The sequence below is a fragment of the Anolis sagrei genome, chromosome 8, assembly GCF_037176765.1.
Source record: "Anolis sagrei isolate rAnoSag1 chromosome 8, rAnoSag1.mat, whole genome shotgun sequence".
Taxonomy (NCBI): Eukaryota; Metazoa; Chordata; class Lepidosauria; order Squamata; family Dactyloidae; genus Anolis; species Anolis sagrei.
This window is the reverse complement of record NC_090028.1, coordinates 25,282,038-25,298,837: the sequence shown is the minus strand read 5'-3', so window position 1 is coordinate 25,298,837 and position 16,800 is coordinate 25,282,038. Positions and strand designations below refer to the sequence as shown.

Below are 16,800 nucleotides of genomic sequence, written 5' to 3'. Positions count from 1 at the left end.
CCAAATGACACACAGTACTCAGATCAACATAATCACCATAAACAGCTTGCATTCTCTGATTAATCTTCTTTGGGGCGACACCTTCTGCTGTCAAGAATTCAATGACTGCACGTTGCTTATGTCGCATTGACTGACCGTCTGCACAGGGTTCCATACTTCACACTTTAACAACACAACCGTTCAATGCTAAGGCTTCCCACCAAAATGGAACTGTAGAGGAGAGTCTACTGAACAAGCCAGTACCTGCCGCATACCAGTACTGCCATCAGTTGAGGAGTTACGAGGGTGGAGGCATTACTTTTCATTCAACCCTCGTAATTAGGGACAAAGAATCAGGACTTTTTCTAACAAGTCTTAGCCAGGTGAGGCTTCTCTCCTGACTGGCTTCTCTTCCTCTGTTTTGCAGGCACACCTTGAGGTTTTGGAACGCGGCCTTCTTCGATGCTGTCCATTGCGAGAGGCGGAAGCGGTCCCCCACCACCAGGTTGGAGGGTTTTGTATTATTTTCCATAGGGGATGTGTGTGTAATAAATACACTTATATCACAGTGGAGGGAGAATTGCTCTCGTTTGATATTCCTCCTGTCTTTTATTATCAAGATGAGTTGTGCTCCCCCCCCCCTTCAATTCAGTGGAAATGGGGAGAACTCAATCTAGAGAGAGCTTGGATCACTCCAAGCACCATTGTTTATGTAGTTTTTCTACAAATAGTGTAGGTTTTATGTAAAGAGCAGTCTCATAAGTGGAAATTGGCTGGCAGAGATGGCCTTTCACCTTCCAGTTGTTGGGGACTCATTTCCAAAAGGGTAAAGCAGCTACAACAGTAGGTTAGAAGCTTTTGGTGCCAGCAGTAGAGCCATGGAGTTTAAGCAGTACAGCACCAGTCAAGCTTACAAAGTTATTCAAAGGACTACATAATTAGATAGGAAAGCTAACACAGGGCTACCAGCTATCTAATTAACTAACTCGCAGCAGACATCTTTCCTCTCTCCATGCTCACAGGAGAAGGTTATACTGGAGGATTCTGGGGCTTGTGTTGAGAAGTGAAGACTTTATTCAGAGAACTACATAACTAGATAGGAAAGTTAACTCAGGGCTACCAGCTATCTAATTAACTAACTCGCAGCAGACATCTTTCCTCTCTCCATGCTCACAGGAGAAGGATACAATGGAGGACTCTGGGGCTTGTGCTGAGAAGTGAAGACTTTATTTTTATTTCGGTCACTTCTACCCCGCCCTTCTCAACCCCCAAGGGGGAACTCAGGGCGGCTTACAACCGGTACAATTTGATGTCAACAATTCAACAGATAAAATACATAACAGCAATAACCACAATAGTTAAAACATTCAATTAATACAATAACAACTAAAAGCCAATCTAGTGGCCAACGTTCACCGAGTTCTAAAATCCGTAAGTCAATTCAGCATTACCATAGTCCTTTCCAGGTTCTGGTCGTCATTACCTTGTCAGTCTGCCAGATTACCCAAAGGTCTGGTCCCATATCCATGTTTTCAGCTTCCTTCTGAAGGAGAGGAGGGATGTTGATGACCTAATTTCCCCGGGGAGTGAATTCCACAGGCGAGGGGCCACCACCGAGAAGGCCCTGTCCCTTGTCCCCACCAGCCTCACTTGTGATAGAGGCGGGGCCGAGAGCAGGGCCTCCCCAGAAGATCTTAAACTCCGAGGTGGGGCATAGAAGGAGATACGAACAATTTTAACCTACATACACTTATTCAAAGAACTACATAACTAGATAGGAAAGCTAAAACAGGGCTGCCTAGCTATCTAATTAACTAACTGACAGCAGACATCCTGCCTCTCTCCATGCTCACAGGAGAAGAATACAGTGGAGGACTTGACCGGAGACGTGTCATTCTAACAAGCAAAGTGTTAGGAGGAGAGAATAGAGTAAAAGGCAAACAGAGAACCCAATGGGAGAAGGCCTCTACCTATCTGAGTCCTCGATGAGGACTACAACCTTGGGCTGGATGTGTTCCAATAGCAGTGATACACAGCTTTTCGATTGCTGCTTTGTGGGAAGGAGAAGAGTTTCCAAACGACGACAGCACTAATTTCTCTTTCTTTCTCTCTCTTTCTCAATCCCCCCTTTTTTTCTCCCCTTCTGGGTTGGATCCTCCTCCTTTCTCTCCATCCATCCTTCCTTCCTTCTTTCCTCCCTTCTTTTCTTGCATGACCTTAACGTGTGTCACTTTCTTCTTACGGCCTTTTCTGCTGCCACTCCAGAGGGAAGGCTGGAGAGGAAGAGGAAACGAGGTGTGTCCGTCCGCATTGACTCTTTTTGGGGTGGGATTTACTCTCGAAACGGGTTTGGGGTCCCAGAAATTTGCTGTCAGTCGCAGTTGGGCCGATCTATTCAGTGGAGCGCTTCGTTTCTTTCTTTGCTGGACTACATTCCTGGAGCCATTTGAAACCCAAACTCTTTGCAACCAGATGTAAACAAAGGCCGCTTGGAGACTGATATAATGCAAACCATGCACCTATGGCAGAACTTTGCAAACTTTTCATGTTGCATGCATCCTTTTGCAACACGGTCATATGCATTTTTACGAGCAAACTGGAGGAGATTGTTATAATGCAAACCATGCACTTGGAGATTGATATAATGCAAACCATGCACTTGGAGATAGATATAATGCAAACCGTGCACTATAGCACAACTTTGCAAATTTTTCATATTACATCCTTTTGCAACACGGTCATGCAGCTTTACTAGCAAACTGGAAGTTCAAACCAACCCCTTATAATAGCCATGGGCAAACTTGGACCCTCCAGGGGTTTTGAACTACAAATCCCACAATTGCAATTATGCCATTTAATTGGCCACTGATAAATTCCTCAATTCTCTCCTCCGTTCCCATTCTTTCCAATGCCATTTTCTGCAAACATTGCAATTTCTGTTTCCTTTTTCAAACTCTTTCCTGCTTCTCTTCCTTCATTTGACTTCCTTCTGCCTGTACTTTCCTCCTTTTTTCCTTTGCTTCCTATTGACATATGCAAACAAAAAAACCCTTCAATGGGCACAAGGATTTTAGACTTAATGTATACCCAAATTATGTAATAATCATTATGCAATAACAGTAGAAAACTAATGCATCAAGGGAAATGTTTGCTTTAAGCGCAGGTTTTCTCCTTTGCAGGAATGTATTTGTTTCTTAGCAAATGTTTGGTTTTCTTTGGAATCATCTTGCATTTTAAAATCCAGAAGGTTTTATATTATGACATTTTGCTGATGTTTTTAGTTTGGTTTTGGCCTCTCTTGGCAGTTCTTTGCACAATAGGTTTGAATGGATATTTTGATGCAAATCTGGAACAGTGTATTGCAAATATAATACACAGGATACAGAGTTTTAAGAGATGGATTCTTCTAAGAAAGCTACTATTATTCTATTATACTACTACTATTATTATGACAGCATTTGGAAAAGTTACTTTGGAAGGCTGTATTTACCATAAATCCCGATGTCTAATTTGTGGTATGCAAAAAAAAAAAAAAGTACAAAACAATATTGAAAATGAAGAACATTTTCAACCTACATACACTTAGCAATAGTGGGCCACTTTTGGCCAATGAGATAGTCAAGTGAATGAGAGTTGTTGTTGTTGTTGTGATCCTTCAAGTGGTTTCAGCCTCTTATCACAGTGTTTTCTTGTCAAGGCTGGCTGAGAGAGTGTGGCTTGGCTAAGCCGCCCTTCCTTCCTTCCCCTTCCCCTTCCTTCCACATTCCCTTTCTTTCTTCCTTTCTTCCTTTCTTTTTCCTTTTCTCCTTTTCCTTCCTTCCTTCTCCTCTTTCTCTCTAATTCCTTTCCTTCTTCATTTCCTTCTTTCCTCCCTCCCTCCCTTTGTTTCCTTCTTTTCCCCTACTTCCTTCTTTATTCCTTTCCTTCCTTCCCTCCCTTCTCCCTCGTTCCCTTTCCTCCTCCCTTTCTTCCTTTCTTCCTTCTCTCCCTCCATTCTTCCCTCTCTCCCTTCCCTTCTCCCTCCTTCCCTTTCTTCTTCCCTTCCTCCCTTTATTTCTTTCTTCCTCTTTTTCCCTACTTCCTTCTTCATTCCTTTCCTTCCTTCCTTCTCTCCTTCCCTTTCTCCCTCCTTCGCTTTCTTTCTCCCTTTATTCCTTCCCTCCCTTCCCTTTCGTCTTTCCTTCCTCCCTTTATTTCTTCTTCCTTCCTTCCTTCCTTCCTTCCTTCCTTCCTTCCTTCCTTCCTATTCCTTTCCTTCTCCATTCTCATCTTTCCTTCCCTTCTTCCCTACCTTCCTTCCTTCCGTTCCCTCTTTCTCCTTCCTCCCTCCCTCCCTCCCTTTATACCTTTATTCCTTCCTCCCCCATCCTCATTCCCTTCCTTACTTTTCCCCTTCCTTTCTTCCTCCCTCCTTCCCTTCCTTCCCTTTCTGCTTTCCTTCCTACCTTTTTTTCTTTTTTCTTTCTTTCTTTCCTCCCTTCCTAATTTCCTCCCTTCCTCTCTCTTTTCCTTTTCTCTCCTTCCTTCCTTCCCCTCCTTCTCTCTCCCTCCCTTCTTTCCTTTTCTTCCTCCCTCCCTTCCCTTTATTCCTTTTTTCCTCCCTTCCCTTTTTTCTGCCTTCCTTTTTTTCCTTCCTCCCTTTCCCTCTTTTTCCCTTCTTCCTTCCTCATTCCCTCCCTTTATTCCTTCTTTCTCCCTACTTCCCTCCCTCACTTTTTCCTTTTCTCTCTCTCCCTTCCTTCCTTCCTTCCTTCCTTCCTTCCTTCCTTCCTTCCTTCCTTCCTTCCTTCCTTCCTTCCCCTTTCTCTCCCTCCCTTTATTTCTTTTTTCCTTTCTTGCTTCCTCCCTTCCTCAAGCCCTTCCTTCCTTTCACAGCTGGGAACACATATGAAGCATAAGAGCACGTATGAGTGGGGCACGGGTGCGAATGGTGTGGAGCCTGCGGAAAAGACCTTGTGGGGCTGGATGTGCCTTTCAGGTTGTACTCTGCGCACCCCTGCTGTAGAGGAATAGTCTCTAAAGCAGGCATAGGCCAACTTCGGCCCTCCAGGTGTTTTGGACTTCAACTCCCACAATTCCTAACAGCCGGTAGGCTGTTAGGAATTGTGGGAGTTGAAGTCCAAAACACCTGGAGGGCCGAAGTTGGCCCATGCCTGCTCTAGAGTAGGCACAAAGCCTAACTCAAGAGCAAATCCCAGGCTATTTATCTACAAAGGACAGCTGAAACGAAGCCTTGATTTGGGTTATTAGAGAGAGGTCAGCTTTTCTGAACCGGCTTTTGTGGCAATTTTCCCTTTTCCATGTGTCCTTCCCTCCTGCATCCTTCCTAAATGTCCATATCCTTTGCAAACGCTGCCCGGAATAAAATGCAGTATCGATTTCAAACGAAATGCAGAAAATAATCCAGGCTGGAACGGCATTAAGTCAGACCAGACCATCCCAAACATTTTAGAATGCGATCCATCGGTAAATACTCACTTCCAAAGAGAAGAAAGTGTTTGAATGAGTCAAAAAATAAATACAGGTGGTGAGATGGTGGCGGGGTTTAAATAAAGATTATTACTATTATTATTATTATTATTATTATTATTATTATTATGGGATTATTACTGTGCCTCCTGCAACATCACTTGAGAGCCCCTCAATATATACAACATCATAATATATAGAAATAATAACATTGTAATGTAATAATGCTAATCTATATAAATAAAAATGTCATGTTCGTTTGTGGGATTAACAGAACTCAAAAACCCCTGGACGAATTGACACCAAATTTGGACACAAGACCCTAACAACCCAATGTATGCCCTTCGCTCAAAACAAAAATAATTTTGTCATTTGGGAGTTGTAGTTGCTGGGATTTATAGTTCACCTACAATCAAAGAACATTCTGAACCCCACCAGCGATGGAATTGAACCAAACTTGGCACACAGGTCTCCCATGTCCAACAGAAAATACTGGAAGGGTTTGGTAGACAGTGTCCTTTGATTTTGGAGTTGTAGTTCACCTACATTCAAAGATGACTGTAGACTCAAACAATGATGGATCTGGACCAAACTCTACACAAAGACTCAGTATGCCCAAATGTGAACACTGGTGGAGTTTGGGGAAAATAGAATCTTGACATTTGGCAGCTGTAGTTGCTGGGATGTATAGTTCACCTACAATCACAGAGCATTCTGAACCCCACCAACGATAGAATTGGGCCAAACCTCCCACACAGAACCCCCATGTGGGCCACAGCAACGCGTGGCAGGGGACGGCTAGTATATTATATATAATATTAATAATGTTGTAATACTATAGATTATATATTACAACTTATGATGTAGTCCAATATATTATATAATACTAGTAGTATAATATACTGGTAGTATATTATATGGAGCCTCCAGTGGCGCAGTGAGTTAAACTGCTGAGCTGCTGAACTTGCTGACTGAAATGTCGCATGTTCGAATCCTGGGAGTGGGGTGAGCTCCTGCTGTTAGGCCCAGCTCCTGCCAACCTAGCAATTTGAAAACGTGCAATAGGTACCGCTTCTGTGGGAAAGTAACGGCACTCTCACAACCACTATGTCAGACTACACAGGGAAGCCATTGAAATTCACAAGCATGTGGACAATTTCAACAGAAAGGAGGAAAACATGAAAATGAACAAAATCTGGCTTCCAGTATTTTAAAAAAAAAACCTCTAAAATTATAACAGCAAATAAAGAACAACACTCAAAAACTGGGGAATTCCAGACAAGAAACAATCGGGGACAGCTAATCACCTCTCAACAGAGGATTTCCCCAGGCAATAAGAAGCCAGACCTTGAAGCTATAAGGCAATCAAATTCTAATCAAGGAGGCCCATTGAAACATTCACACCTAGCTCCAACAGACAAGAGTTCTTTCTCCCGCTCTGGACATTATTCCACAGATATATAAACCCCATTTTCCTAGTTTCCAACAGACCTCACAATCTTTGAGGATGCCTGCCATAGATGCAGGAGAAACGTCAGGAGAGAATGCTTCTGGAACATGGCCATACAGCCCGAAAAACCTACAACAATCCAGTGATTCCGGCCATGAGAGCCTTCGACATATGAAACTTATTTATTATTATTATTATTATTATTATTATTATTATTTTATTATTATTTTATTATTATTTTATAATATATGTACTACTGGTCAATGCATCCATGTGAACTGAGTCTTCCTTTTGGGATCGGGCTTATATTAGAAGCACAATTCTAGGGTTTATTTTCCAAATAGGTCTTATTTTGGGGGAAATACGGTACTGTTGTCATTGCTTTCCTTTCTTCTCTTTTGGAAAACAATTAAAGTCTCCAAACAGGAGGCAGTTCTTTAAGAAGCAGGGAAAGCATTGAACTCAAAGAGCATTTTGTTGTGATCTGACGTTAAAATCTACTCTGAAGTTAGCAACCTACATAGCTCATGTCCCAAACTTGGGCTACAGATACTTGCCTTTTGGCCCATTTCTAAGCAATATGCAATTGGGAGCGGGGAGAACAAGTGTGGGCAAAACATTATCACCCATCCGAAGCCCTTTATCAAGATCGTATTTCAATAAAGTAATGTCGGGAAATGTTTGCAGGGAGAAATGGTGCCATATGACCCAAGAAGAACGGGACGACAGCCTCCGCTTTAATGAGAACATCACCTTCGGGCAGTTGGGGTAAGTTGAATCATAAAGGTAAAGATTTCCCCTTTATGTTAAAGTGTAGTCATGTCCGACTCTGGTGCTCATCTCCATTTCTAAGCCAAAGAGCCAGCTTTGTCCATAGTTATTGTATTGTGGCCAGCATGACTGGTTGGAGCACCGTTACCTTCCCGCAAGAGCGGGACCTATTGATATACTCACATTTGCATGTTTTTGAACTGCTAGGTTGGCAGAAGCTGGGGCTGACAGCAGGAGCTCACCCCGCTCCCCAAATTCAAACCTGCAACCTTTCAGTCAACAAGTTCAGCAGCTCAGCAGTTTAACCCAATGCACCACCGGGGGCTCCTACATTTGTGTGTGTATTTGTGTGTGTGTGTCTGTATCTCATCTCTAGGCTGCTGCTTCCTTACAATCCTCTGTTCAGGATTCTTTGCCAGGGATTACGCTGCTCCCCAGATTCGAACCTGTGACCTTTCAGTCAGCAAGTTCAGAGGCTCAGATCATCATCGTCTTATTATTATTGTCATAGTACTGTTACTATTGTATTACATTATTATTATTATTATTATTATTATTGTAGTATTATTATTGGAGCCCCCGGTGGCGCAGTGGGTTAAAGCACTGAGCTGCTAAGCTTGTTGATCGAAAGGTCACAGGTTCGAATCCGGGGAGCGGCGTGAGCTTCCGCTGTCAGCTCTAGCTTCTGCCAACCTAGCAGTTCGAAAACATGCAAATGTGAGTAGATCAATAGGTACTGCTCCGGCGGGAAGGTAACGGCGCTCAATTCAGTCATGCCGGCCACATGACCTTGGAGGTGTCTACGGACAACGCTGGCTCTTCGGCTTAGAAATGGAGATGAGCACCACACCCCAGAGTCAGACATGACTGGACTTAATGTCAGGGGACTACCTTTACCTTTACCTTTACCTAGTAGTCATATTATTATTGTATCACATTGTTATACTTATTTTATTTTAGCATTATTACTGTATTTTATTGTTGTATTTTATTGTTATTTAGTTGTTATTGTATTTTATTGTTATTTTATTTTACTGTATTTTATTGTTATTGTTACTGTATTTTATTGTTATTGTATTGTTGTTATTGTTTTATTATTATTATCACAGTATTTTATAGTATTTTAAACTTTTTAAAAAAATAGTATTTTATACTATATTATAGTATATTATGATATTTTATAGGCCCCTTGGTGGTGCAGTGGGTTAAACCGCTGAGCTGCTGAACTTGCTGACCGAAAGGTCAGCAGTTCGAATCCTGGGAGCGGTTGAGCTTCTGCTGTTAGTCCCAGCTCCTGCCAACCTAGCAGTTTGAAAACATGCAAGCGTGGGTAGATCAATAGGTACCGCTTCTGCGGGAAAATAACAGTGCTCCATGTAGTCATGCTGGCCACATGACCTTGGAGGTGTCTACGGACAACACCTGCTCTTTGGCTTAGAAATGGTGATGAGAGTCGGGGGTCAAAGCATCTTGACAGAATGGGTTTGGACTGAGTGGCCCCCAAGGTCTCTTCCAACTCAATGATTCTATGACTATACTTAATGTCAGGGGAAACCTTTACTTATTGTTATTATTTTATTGTATTATATTGTATTTTATTATTATATTATTATTATCACTGTATTACATTATTATAGTTGTATTATATTATTGTAGTGTTGTTATAGTATTATTATTGTATCACATTGTTATTGTATTATTATAGTGTTTTATAGTATTATTGTATTACATTATTATTACAGTATATTATTATTATTATTATTATTATTATTATTATTATTATTATCTCTCCTGCAGAGATATCACTTGGGTTAACTGATGATGATAAAAGAATAATAATAATAATAATAATAATAATAATAATAATAATAATAATCCTCACTACCTCTGAGGATGCTTGCCATAGATGCAGGCGAAACGTCAGGAGAGAATGCCTCTAGACCATGGCCATATAGCCCGAAAAAACCTACAACAACCCAGTGATTCCAGCCATGAAAGCCTTCAACAATACAATAATAATAATAATAATAATAATAATAATAAATTATTACTGCTTCTTGCAGCTCAAGGCAGGATATAACATTGTAAAATAAAGAGATAAAACACTATTACTGCATTAAACTATTATGTTATTATATTATTATTGTATTATATTATATTAATACATACATTTTAATATTAATAAGATAATTACCATTTTATTAATAATAATAAAATCCAAAATATTTTGGATATTTTAGAATTTGTGTATTTTATACTTTGAGCTAATGACAAGGTGTGTTATTCCCTTCTCACCTGAGAAACTCACCTCTACCCAAAGCAGGCATTTCTCCCCTTTTTCCCCATCTTCTCATGCTTGCATTTTCTTCCTCTTCCTCTTCTGCAGGACTTTCACTCACAACATGCTGGCGTTTGGGTTGAACAAAAAGCTTTGCAATGACTTCCTGAAGAAGCAGGCCGTGATCGGCAACCTGGACGAAGGTGAGCCATACTGCACAAGGCTGTAGTCCTCAGTGAGGACAGAGATAGGTAGATGAGCAAATTGCCAGGGAAAAGGCCTTCTCCCATTGGTCTCTTATTTATTAATATTTATGTACTGTGTTTATATACCACCTTTCTCACCCCCGGGGGGATTCACGGAGGTTTACAACATACTAATTGCAAAAATTCAATGCCAACATACAGAAAACAAAGAAATTATAATAACTAATTACTACATATAACTATATAACTCTTGGCTTGCCTGTCTTCTTATCTCTCCTCCTGTCACTTTGCTTGTTGGACTGACACTTCTCAGGGAAATGCCTCCATTTGTGTACTTCTCCTGTGAGCATGGTGAGAGGCAAGATGTTTGCTGTGAGTTAATTACTTAGCTAGGCCCTTAGTTAGATAGCTGGGCCTCTTTGAATCTCCTTTGTGGAGAGAAAATATAGGATAGGAATAAACATACCAATAATAATAATAATAATAATAATAATAACACTATGCAACATGATTTTTGTTCCTGGGTTATAAAGGTCATTTCCTGATTGGTTTTGTCGTACTTATTTATTTAATATATTTATTATTTATTTTTATTATTTAATATTATTATTTATAATGTTATAATATTTATTATTTAATATTATTTAATATATTTATTTAATATATTTATTTAATATATTTATTTTTATATTATATTGTTATATTATTGTTGTATGTTATTGTTATTATTATTGTTATTATTTTATTATATATTACACTGTATAACACTATGGGGCCCCGGTGGCGCAGTGGGTTAAAGCACTGAGCTGCTGAGCTTGTTGACCAAAAGGTCGCAGGTTCGATTCCAGGGAGCGGCGTGAGCTTCCGCTGTCAGCCCTAGCTTCTGCCAACCTAGCAGTTCGAAAACATGCAAATGTGAGTAGATCAATAGATACCGCTCAGACGGGAAGGTAACAGCGCTCCATGCAGTCATGCCGGCTACATGACCTAGGAGGTGCCTATGGACAATGCCAGCTCTTCGGCTTAGAAATGGAGATGAGCACCACACCCCAGAGTCAGACATGACTGGACTTAATGTCAGGGGACAACCTTTACCTTTTACCTTTACTATGTAACACAAGTTTTTGTTCCTGGGTGATTAAGGTCATTTCCTGATAGACTTTATTGTGAAACCATGGGGAAAGCCCATTATATTATATTATTATTATGTTATTATATTATTATTGTATTCTATAATAATTCTATATTATATTATTATTCAGTATTGCACTATGAATCATAATTTTGTCCCTCCTGCAGAAACAAAGGAAATGACATTGATAACCCAGCCAACAAAAATTGTGTTACATAGTGTAATATATTATAATAATATTACACAATATAATTATAATAATATAATACAATAATAATGTGTTATATCGGGATGTCCCTCATGCAGAAATAAAGTTTTGTCAGTTTAATAAACTTTCCCCGTGTTTTGATGATAGAACCAATTAGGAAATAGCATTGATAATCCAGGAGCAAAAATTGTGTTATACAGCGTAATATGTTATAATAATAATATAATATAATATAATATAATATAATGCAATAATAATATAATAAACTTTCCCATGTTTTGATGATAGAACCAATTAGGAAATGGCATTGATAACCCAGGAACAAAAATTGTGTTACATGGTGTAATATGTTAGAATAATAACAATATAATATAATATAATGCAATAATCATATAATAAATGTTCCCGTGTTTTGATGATAGAACCAATTAGGAGATGGCATTGATAACCCAAGAACAAAAAATGTGTTACAAAGTGTAATATGTTAGAATAATTATAATATAATATAATATAATATAATATATAATGCAATAATAATATAATAAACTTTCCTGTGTTTTGATGATAGAACCAATTAGGAAATGGCATTGATAACCCAGGAACAAAAATTGTGTTACATAGTGAAATATGTTAGAATAATAATAATAATAATAATAATAATGTATTTGTTTACTTCATTTATATACCACTTTTCTCAGCCCTTGGGCAACTCAAAGCAGTTAAGAATAGCAAAATTCAATGCTCAACATCATAAAAACAGTTTAAAAACAATTAAAATAATAACATAATAAACAGTTAAACATCAATATAACATCTCATTAGTGTCTCAAGTAAAATCAAGATCCAATCTCATTATTTATTATTATTATTATTATTATTATTATATAATGCAATAATAATAAACTTTCCCGTGTTTTGATGATAGAATTAATTAGGAAATGGCATTGATAAGCTAGGAACAAAGTTGTGTTCCATAGTGTAATATGTTAGAATAATAATAAATTATTATTATTATTATTATTATTATTATATCATGCAATAATAATATAATAAACTTTCCCATGTTTTGATGATAGAACCAATTAGGAAATGGCATTGATAACCCAGGAACAAAAATTGTGTTACATAGTGTAATATGTTAGAATAAAAATAAATAAATAAATAAAATATTATTATTATATCATGCAATAATGATATAATAAACTTTCCTGTGTTTTGATGACAGAACCGATGAGGAAATGACATTGATAACTCAGGAACAAACATAGTGTTGGGTAGTCTTTCCAAGGGAACCATTCTGATTTTGCATTTTTGAATTCCAAAATGTCATAGAGTTGCATAGTCTTTCCAAATACAGCAATTCCGATTCCTTGCACACTTTTAAAGCAAATTGCAGGATGGCTTCCTCTGAAGTGAGGTGTGCATGATAAGTCCGTTTACTTTTGTGTGCTTCTCATTCCCAGAGCAATTCAAGCTGCTCAGCGACCACATTGAAGAAATGGCTGCTGAATAATGGAATCGTGGGGAAAATTGAGAGAGAGAGACAGAACCAGTTGGGGTTGAAATACGGCCACTGACCGGAAGATTGAGACGGGCGTTGAACCGCGGATGAGGACAAAGACGGACCTGCATGATTGCCATCCAACCGCGTTGCGCTGCTCCCCGTCGAAGACGTCCCGGGACACCACGTCCCATCATCCACAGCCTCCCCTTCCCTTGGGGCCTTTGGACTGAATGGACAGGACATGGAAGGGTTGCATCGAAGGGCATGGGCAGGGCTGGACCCTTGCAGTGGGGAGAGCAGCCTTCGTTCGCAGAGGAAGGGAGCCTCGTTTGCCTTCCCTCTTGAGCCTCGCTGCCGAGTATTTTGTGTATCTGTCTGTGTCGTTCTTTTTCTAGCAGAGTGTGTACAAAAGGGAGAAGCACACAGCATCATCCCTGGTGGCCTTCCAGTCATTTGGAAAGCCCTCCCTCCCCCCTCCCTTCATTTCTTTCTTTTTCTTTCTTCCTTTTTTATCTCTACGTTCTTTCCTTTCTTCCCTCCTTCCTTTCCTTTCCTTTCACCCTCCTTCCCTTCCTCTTTCTTTCTTTCTTTCTTTCTTTCTCACTTTCTTTTCTTCCCTCTCTTTCACTCCTATCCTTTTCTTTCATACTCCTTCCTTCCCTTCCTTACTCTCTTCATTCCTTCTTCTTTCCTTTCTTTTTCCATCTTTGTTCTGTCTTTCTTTCTTCTCTATCCATTCTTTCACCTTATCTCTCACTCCCTCTCTTTTCTTCTTTCCTTCCTTTCCCTTTCTCCTTCTTTCTTTTTATTTCTGTCTCTATCCTTTCTTTCCCACTTTCTTTTCTTTCCTCCTTCTTTCTTCCTTTTCTTTCATCCTCCTTCGCTTTCCTTCCTTCTTTTCAACCTCTATTCCCCTTTCTTCTCCTTCTTCCTTTCTCCTTCCTTCATTTCCTTTCATCTTCCCCCTCTCATTTGTCCTTCTCTGCATCCCGCCATTCCCCTTCTTTCTTCTCATTCTTCCTTTCCCTTTCCTTCCTTCCATTTCCTTTCACCTTCCTTCTCTCTTTCTTCCTTCTCTTCCCCATCTTCATTTCGTTTCTTCCTTTCCCTCCTTTTCCTTCCACCCTTCCTTACCCCTTGTTCCTTTTTCTTTTTTTCCTCCTTCCCCTTACTCTTTTTCATCCCCCTTTAATTCGTTCCTTTCTTCCCTTTCAGTCTTTTTCCTTCCTTCTCTTCCTCTTCTTTTTCCTTCTTCCTTTCCCTCCTTCCCTTCCTTTCTTTCTTCCTATTTGGTTCCTGTCTTCCTTCCTCTTCTTTTTTCTTCCTTTCCCCCTTTCCTTTCCTTTCTTTCTTCCCTTTCCCCCTCCCTCTTCTTTCCTTCCTTCCTTCCTTCCTTTATTGTCTTCCTTCCTCTTCTTTTTCCTTCTTCCTTTCCCTCCATCCTTTTCTTTCCTTCCTTCCTTCCCTTTCACCATCCCTCTTCCTTCCCTTCCTGTCTTCCTTCCTCTTCTTTTTTCTTTTTCTTTATTCCTTTCACTCTTTTCTTCAGACGCATTTTGAGCGGAGAAATCAGGAGGGGGATCCATCCCCTTTGCTTTGCTTTGCTTTTGCTTTTGCTTTTGCAAGCGAATGCAACACGGTGAGATTTGCAAGGGAAGTGAAGTGTGCAAGGAAGCCGACTTCTGCTGTTTTCATTCCGAGGGTGTTTTTGTTTCAAGTATATATAAATAAACTCTTGTCCTAGCAGTGACTCTCCTCCCTGGTAGATCTCAGAGCCATTGTGGGATTCTCAGCCTGAGAAGATTACTCCTTGCCATCTGTCACAGTCTTGGCGACAATCTGACCCTTCTTAGCGTGAAACCATCGAGTACAGCTTTGTTCCTTTTTATGTATTACTCAATGTTTCTGGATAATTTGGCATTGAGCCTTGTGACTCTTAGCCAGACTCCTAGCCATCCCCTCCACTTTGTTATATTATCCACATATTCCAATATTTTGGATATTATTATTATTTTTCCTTCAATAGTGTTATGTCACTGAACAAAATCTCTTAAAAATAGGAGAAGTTAACATATTCCCATATATTTTGTAATTCTATTCCAGGGGAACAGAAATATAATTTACTTATTTAAAAGGAATTAAAAATCCCACCAATAAATATTGCAAATTCCTGCAAACTTTCATTCTTATCCTGCATTTCCTGTCCTGTCCAGTAGAGGGCACCAAAGGACAGATAACTAGCAATATAGTCACTTCCTGTTAAGGTGGTTGTTGTTATCATCATCATCATCATCACCATAATTATTAATATCCTGCTTTCCTCTCCATAATGAGACTATTGCTTCCATGATTCTGGGTTGCATTTATTGTCTATGGGAGCCAAGCTTTGACACTTCCAATCGTACCTTTATTTGCAAGATGTTACGTTCCCATTGCTGAATTATTTTGCAAATCTATAACTTCAGAGTTTTCCTCTGTCCCCACTTTTCCCTAAATGACCACTTGAATCCTCCTCTTAACACTAGAAATATCTTAACCTTAAATATTCTGCAGTTTTGTTGTTATCGTTGTTAAGAGCCCCCCACCCCCACCCCACCCTGTAGGATGCGGTTGCAAAGCCAAACCTTTCAGTATATCATCTCCGTATATAACTGTGGAATTCTATTGAATTTTTATATGCATACATATATATATGAACCGTATAAGATATATTCGGATGTGCTGAGTGAGATTCTGTGATGACTGATGTATTATGCCGAAGCGATGTGATTGGTATCCTTTGTGGAATATTGTGGTTTTTAACTCATGTATAGAAAGTGTTATCAAGTCCTGGTTATTAAAGTTTTGGGAAGTTCAATAAAATAATCTTTCTTTCTGTCTGTCTGTATTTCCCTTCCTTTCCTTTCCTTCCCATTCTTCCTTCGTTCCTTCCTTTCCTTTCCTACTTTTCTTCCTTCTCTCTTTTTCATTCCTTCCTTCTTTTCTTCCTTCTTCCTTCCTTCCATCTTCCTTCTCCTTTCTTTCCTTGTTTCTTCTCTCCTTTCTTTTTCCTTCTTTCCATCCATCCTTCCATCCCTTCTCTTCCCTCCCTCCTTCCTTTCTATTTCATTCCTTCCTTATTCCATCTTCCTTTTCCTGCTTTCCTTCCCCCCTACCTCCTTTATTTTTCATTCCTTCCTTCTTTCCTTCCTTCTTCCTTACTTCCTTATTTTTTCCATCTTTCACATCTTTCTTTTTCTTTCTTCTTTCTTTTCCTACTTTATTTCCTCCTTTCTTTTTCCTTCCTTCATTTCCTTCCTTCTTTTCTTCTTCCCTTTTTATTTCCCCTTTCTTCTTTTTCCTTCCTTCTTTTCTTTCTTTTTCTTCTTTCTTTCCATCCTCAATTTTTGCTTTTTTTCCTTTTTCCTTCTTTCTTGCTTTGCTTTCCTTCTTCGTTTTTTTCTTCTTTCCCCCCTTCCTTCCTTCCTTCCTTCCTTCCTTCCTTCCTTCCTTCCTTCCTTCCTTGTTTTCTTTTTTCTTCCTTCTTTCCTTCCTCATTTTTTCTTTCCATTTCCTTTTTCCTCCTTTTCTTCCTTTCCTTTCTCTTCCTTCCTTCCTTTCCTTCCCTCCCCTTCCCTCCCTCCCTCCCTCCTTCCTTTCTTTTTCTACTTTCCTTCCTCCTTTTAGTTTCCTTTTTTCCTTGTTACCTTCCTTTCTTCTTCATTTTCCCCTTTTTCTCCCTCCTTCCTTCCTTCCTTCCCTCCCTCCTTTCTTTCTTTTCCTACTTTTCTTCCTCCTTCTTTTATTTTCCTTTTTTCCTTGTT

General features: G+C 39.4%; 1 protein-coding gene across 5 annotated transcripts in view; it reads left to right on the top strand.

Annotated features, from left to right (window-relative positions):
- KIAA0513 (KIAA0513 ortholog) overlaps positions 1-15,872 on the top strand; it is a 56,598-nt gene extending 40,726 nt beyond the window's left edge. For 4 of the 5 annotated variants that reach the window (XM_067471054.1, XM_067471055.1, XM_067471056.1 and 1 more), the window contains exons 9-13: positions 407-484; positions 2,245-2,274; positions 7,586-7,666; positions 10,056-10,150; positions 12,957-15,872. In XM_067471054.1, coding sequence (XP_067327155.1) covers positions 407-484; positions 2,245-2,274; positions 7,586-7,666; positions 10,056-10,150; positions 12,957-13,006 — 334 coding nt within the window. In that variant the 3' untranslated portion in view covers positions 13,007-15,872. The remainder of the gene's footprint in view (positions 1-406; positions 485-2,244; positions 2,275-7,585; positions 7,667-10,055; positions 10,151-12,956) is intronic. The other variant, XM_067471058.1, reaches the window with a different exon arrangement.
- Positions 15,873-16,800: the final 928 nt, after the last annotated feature.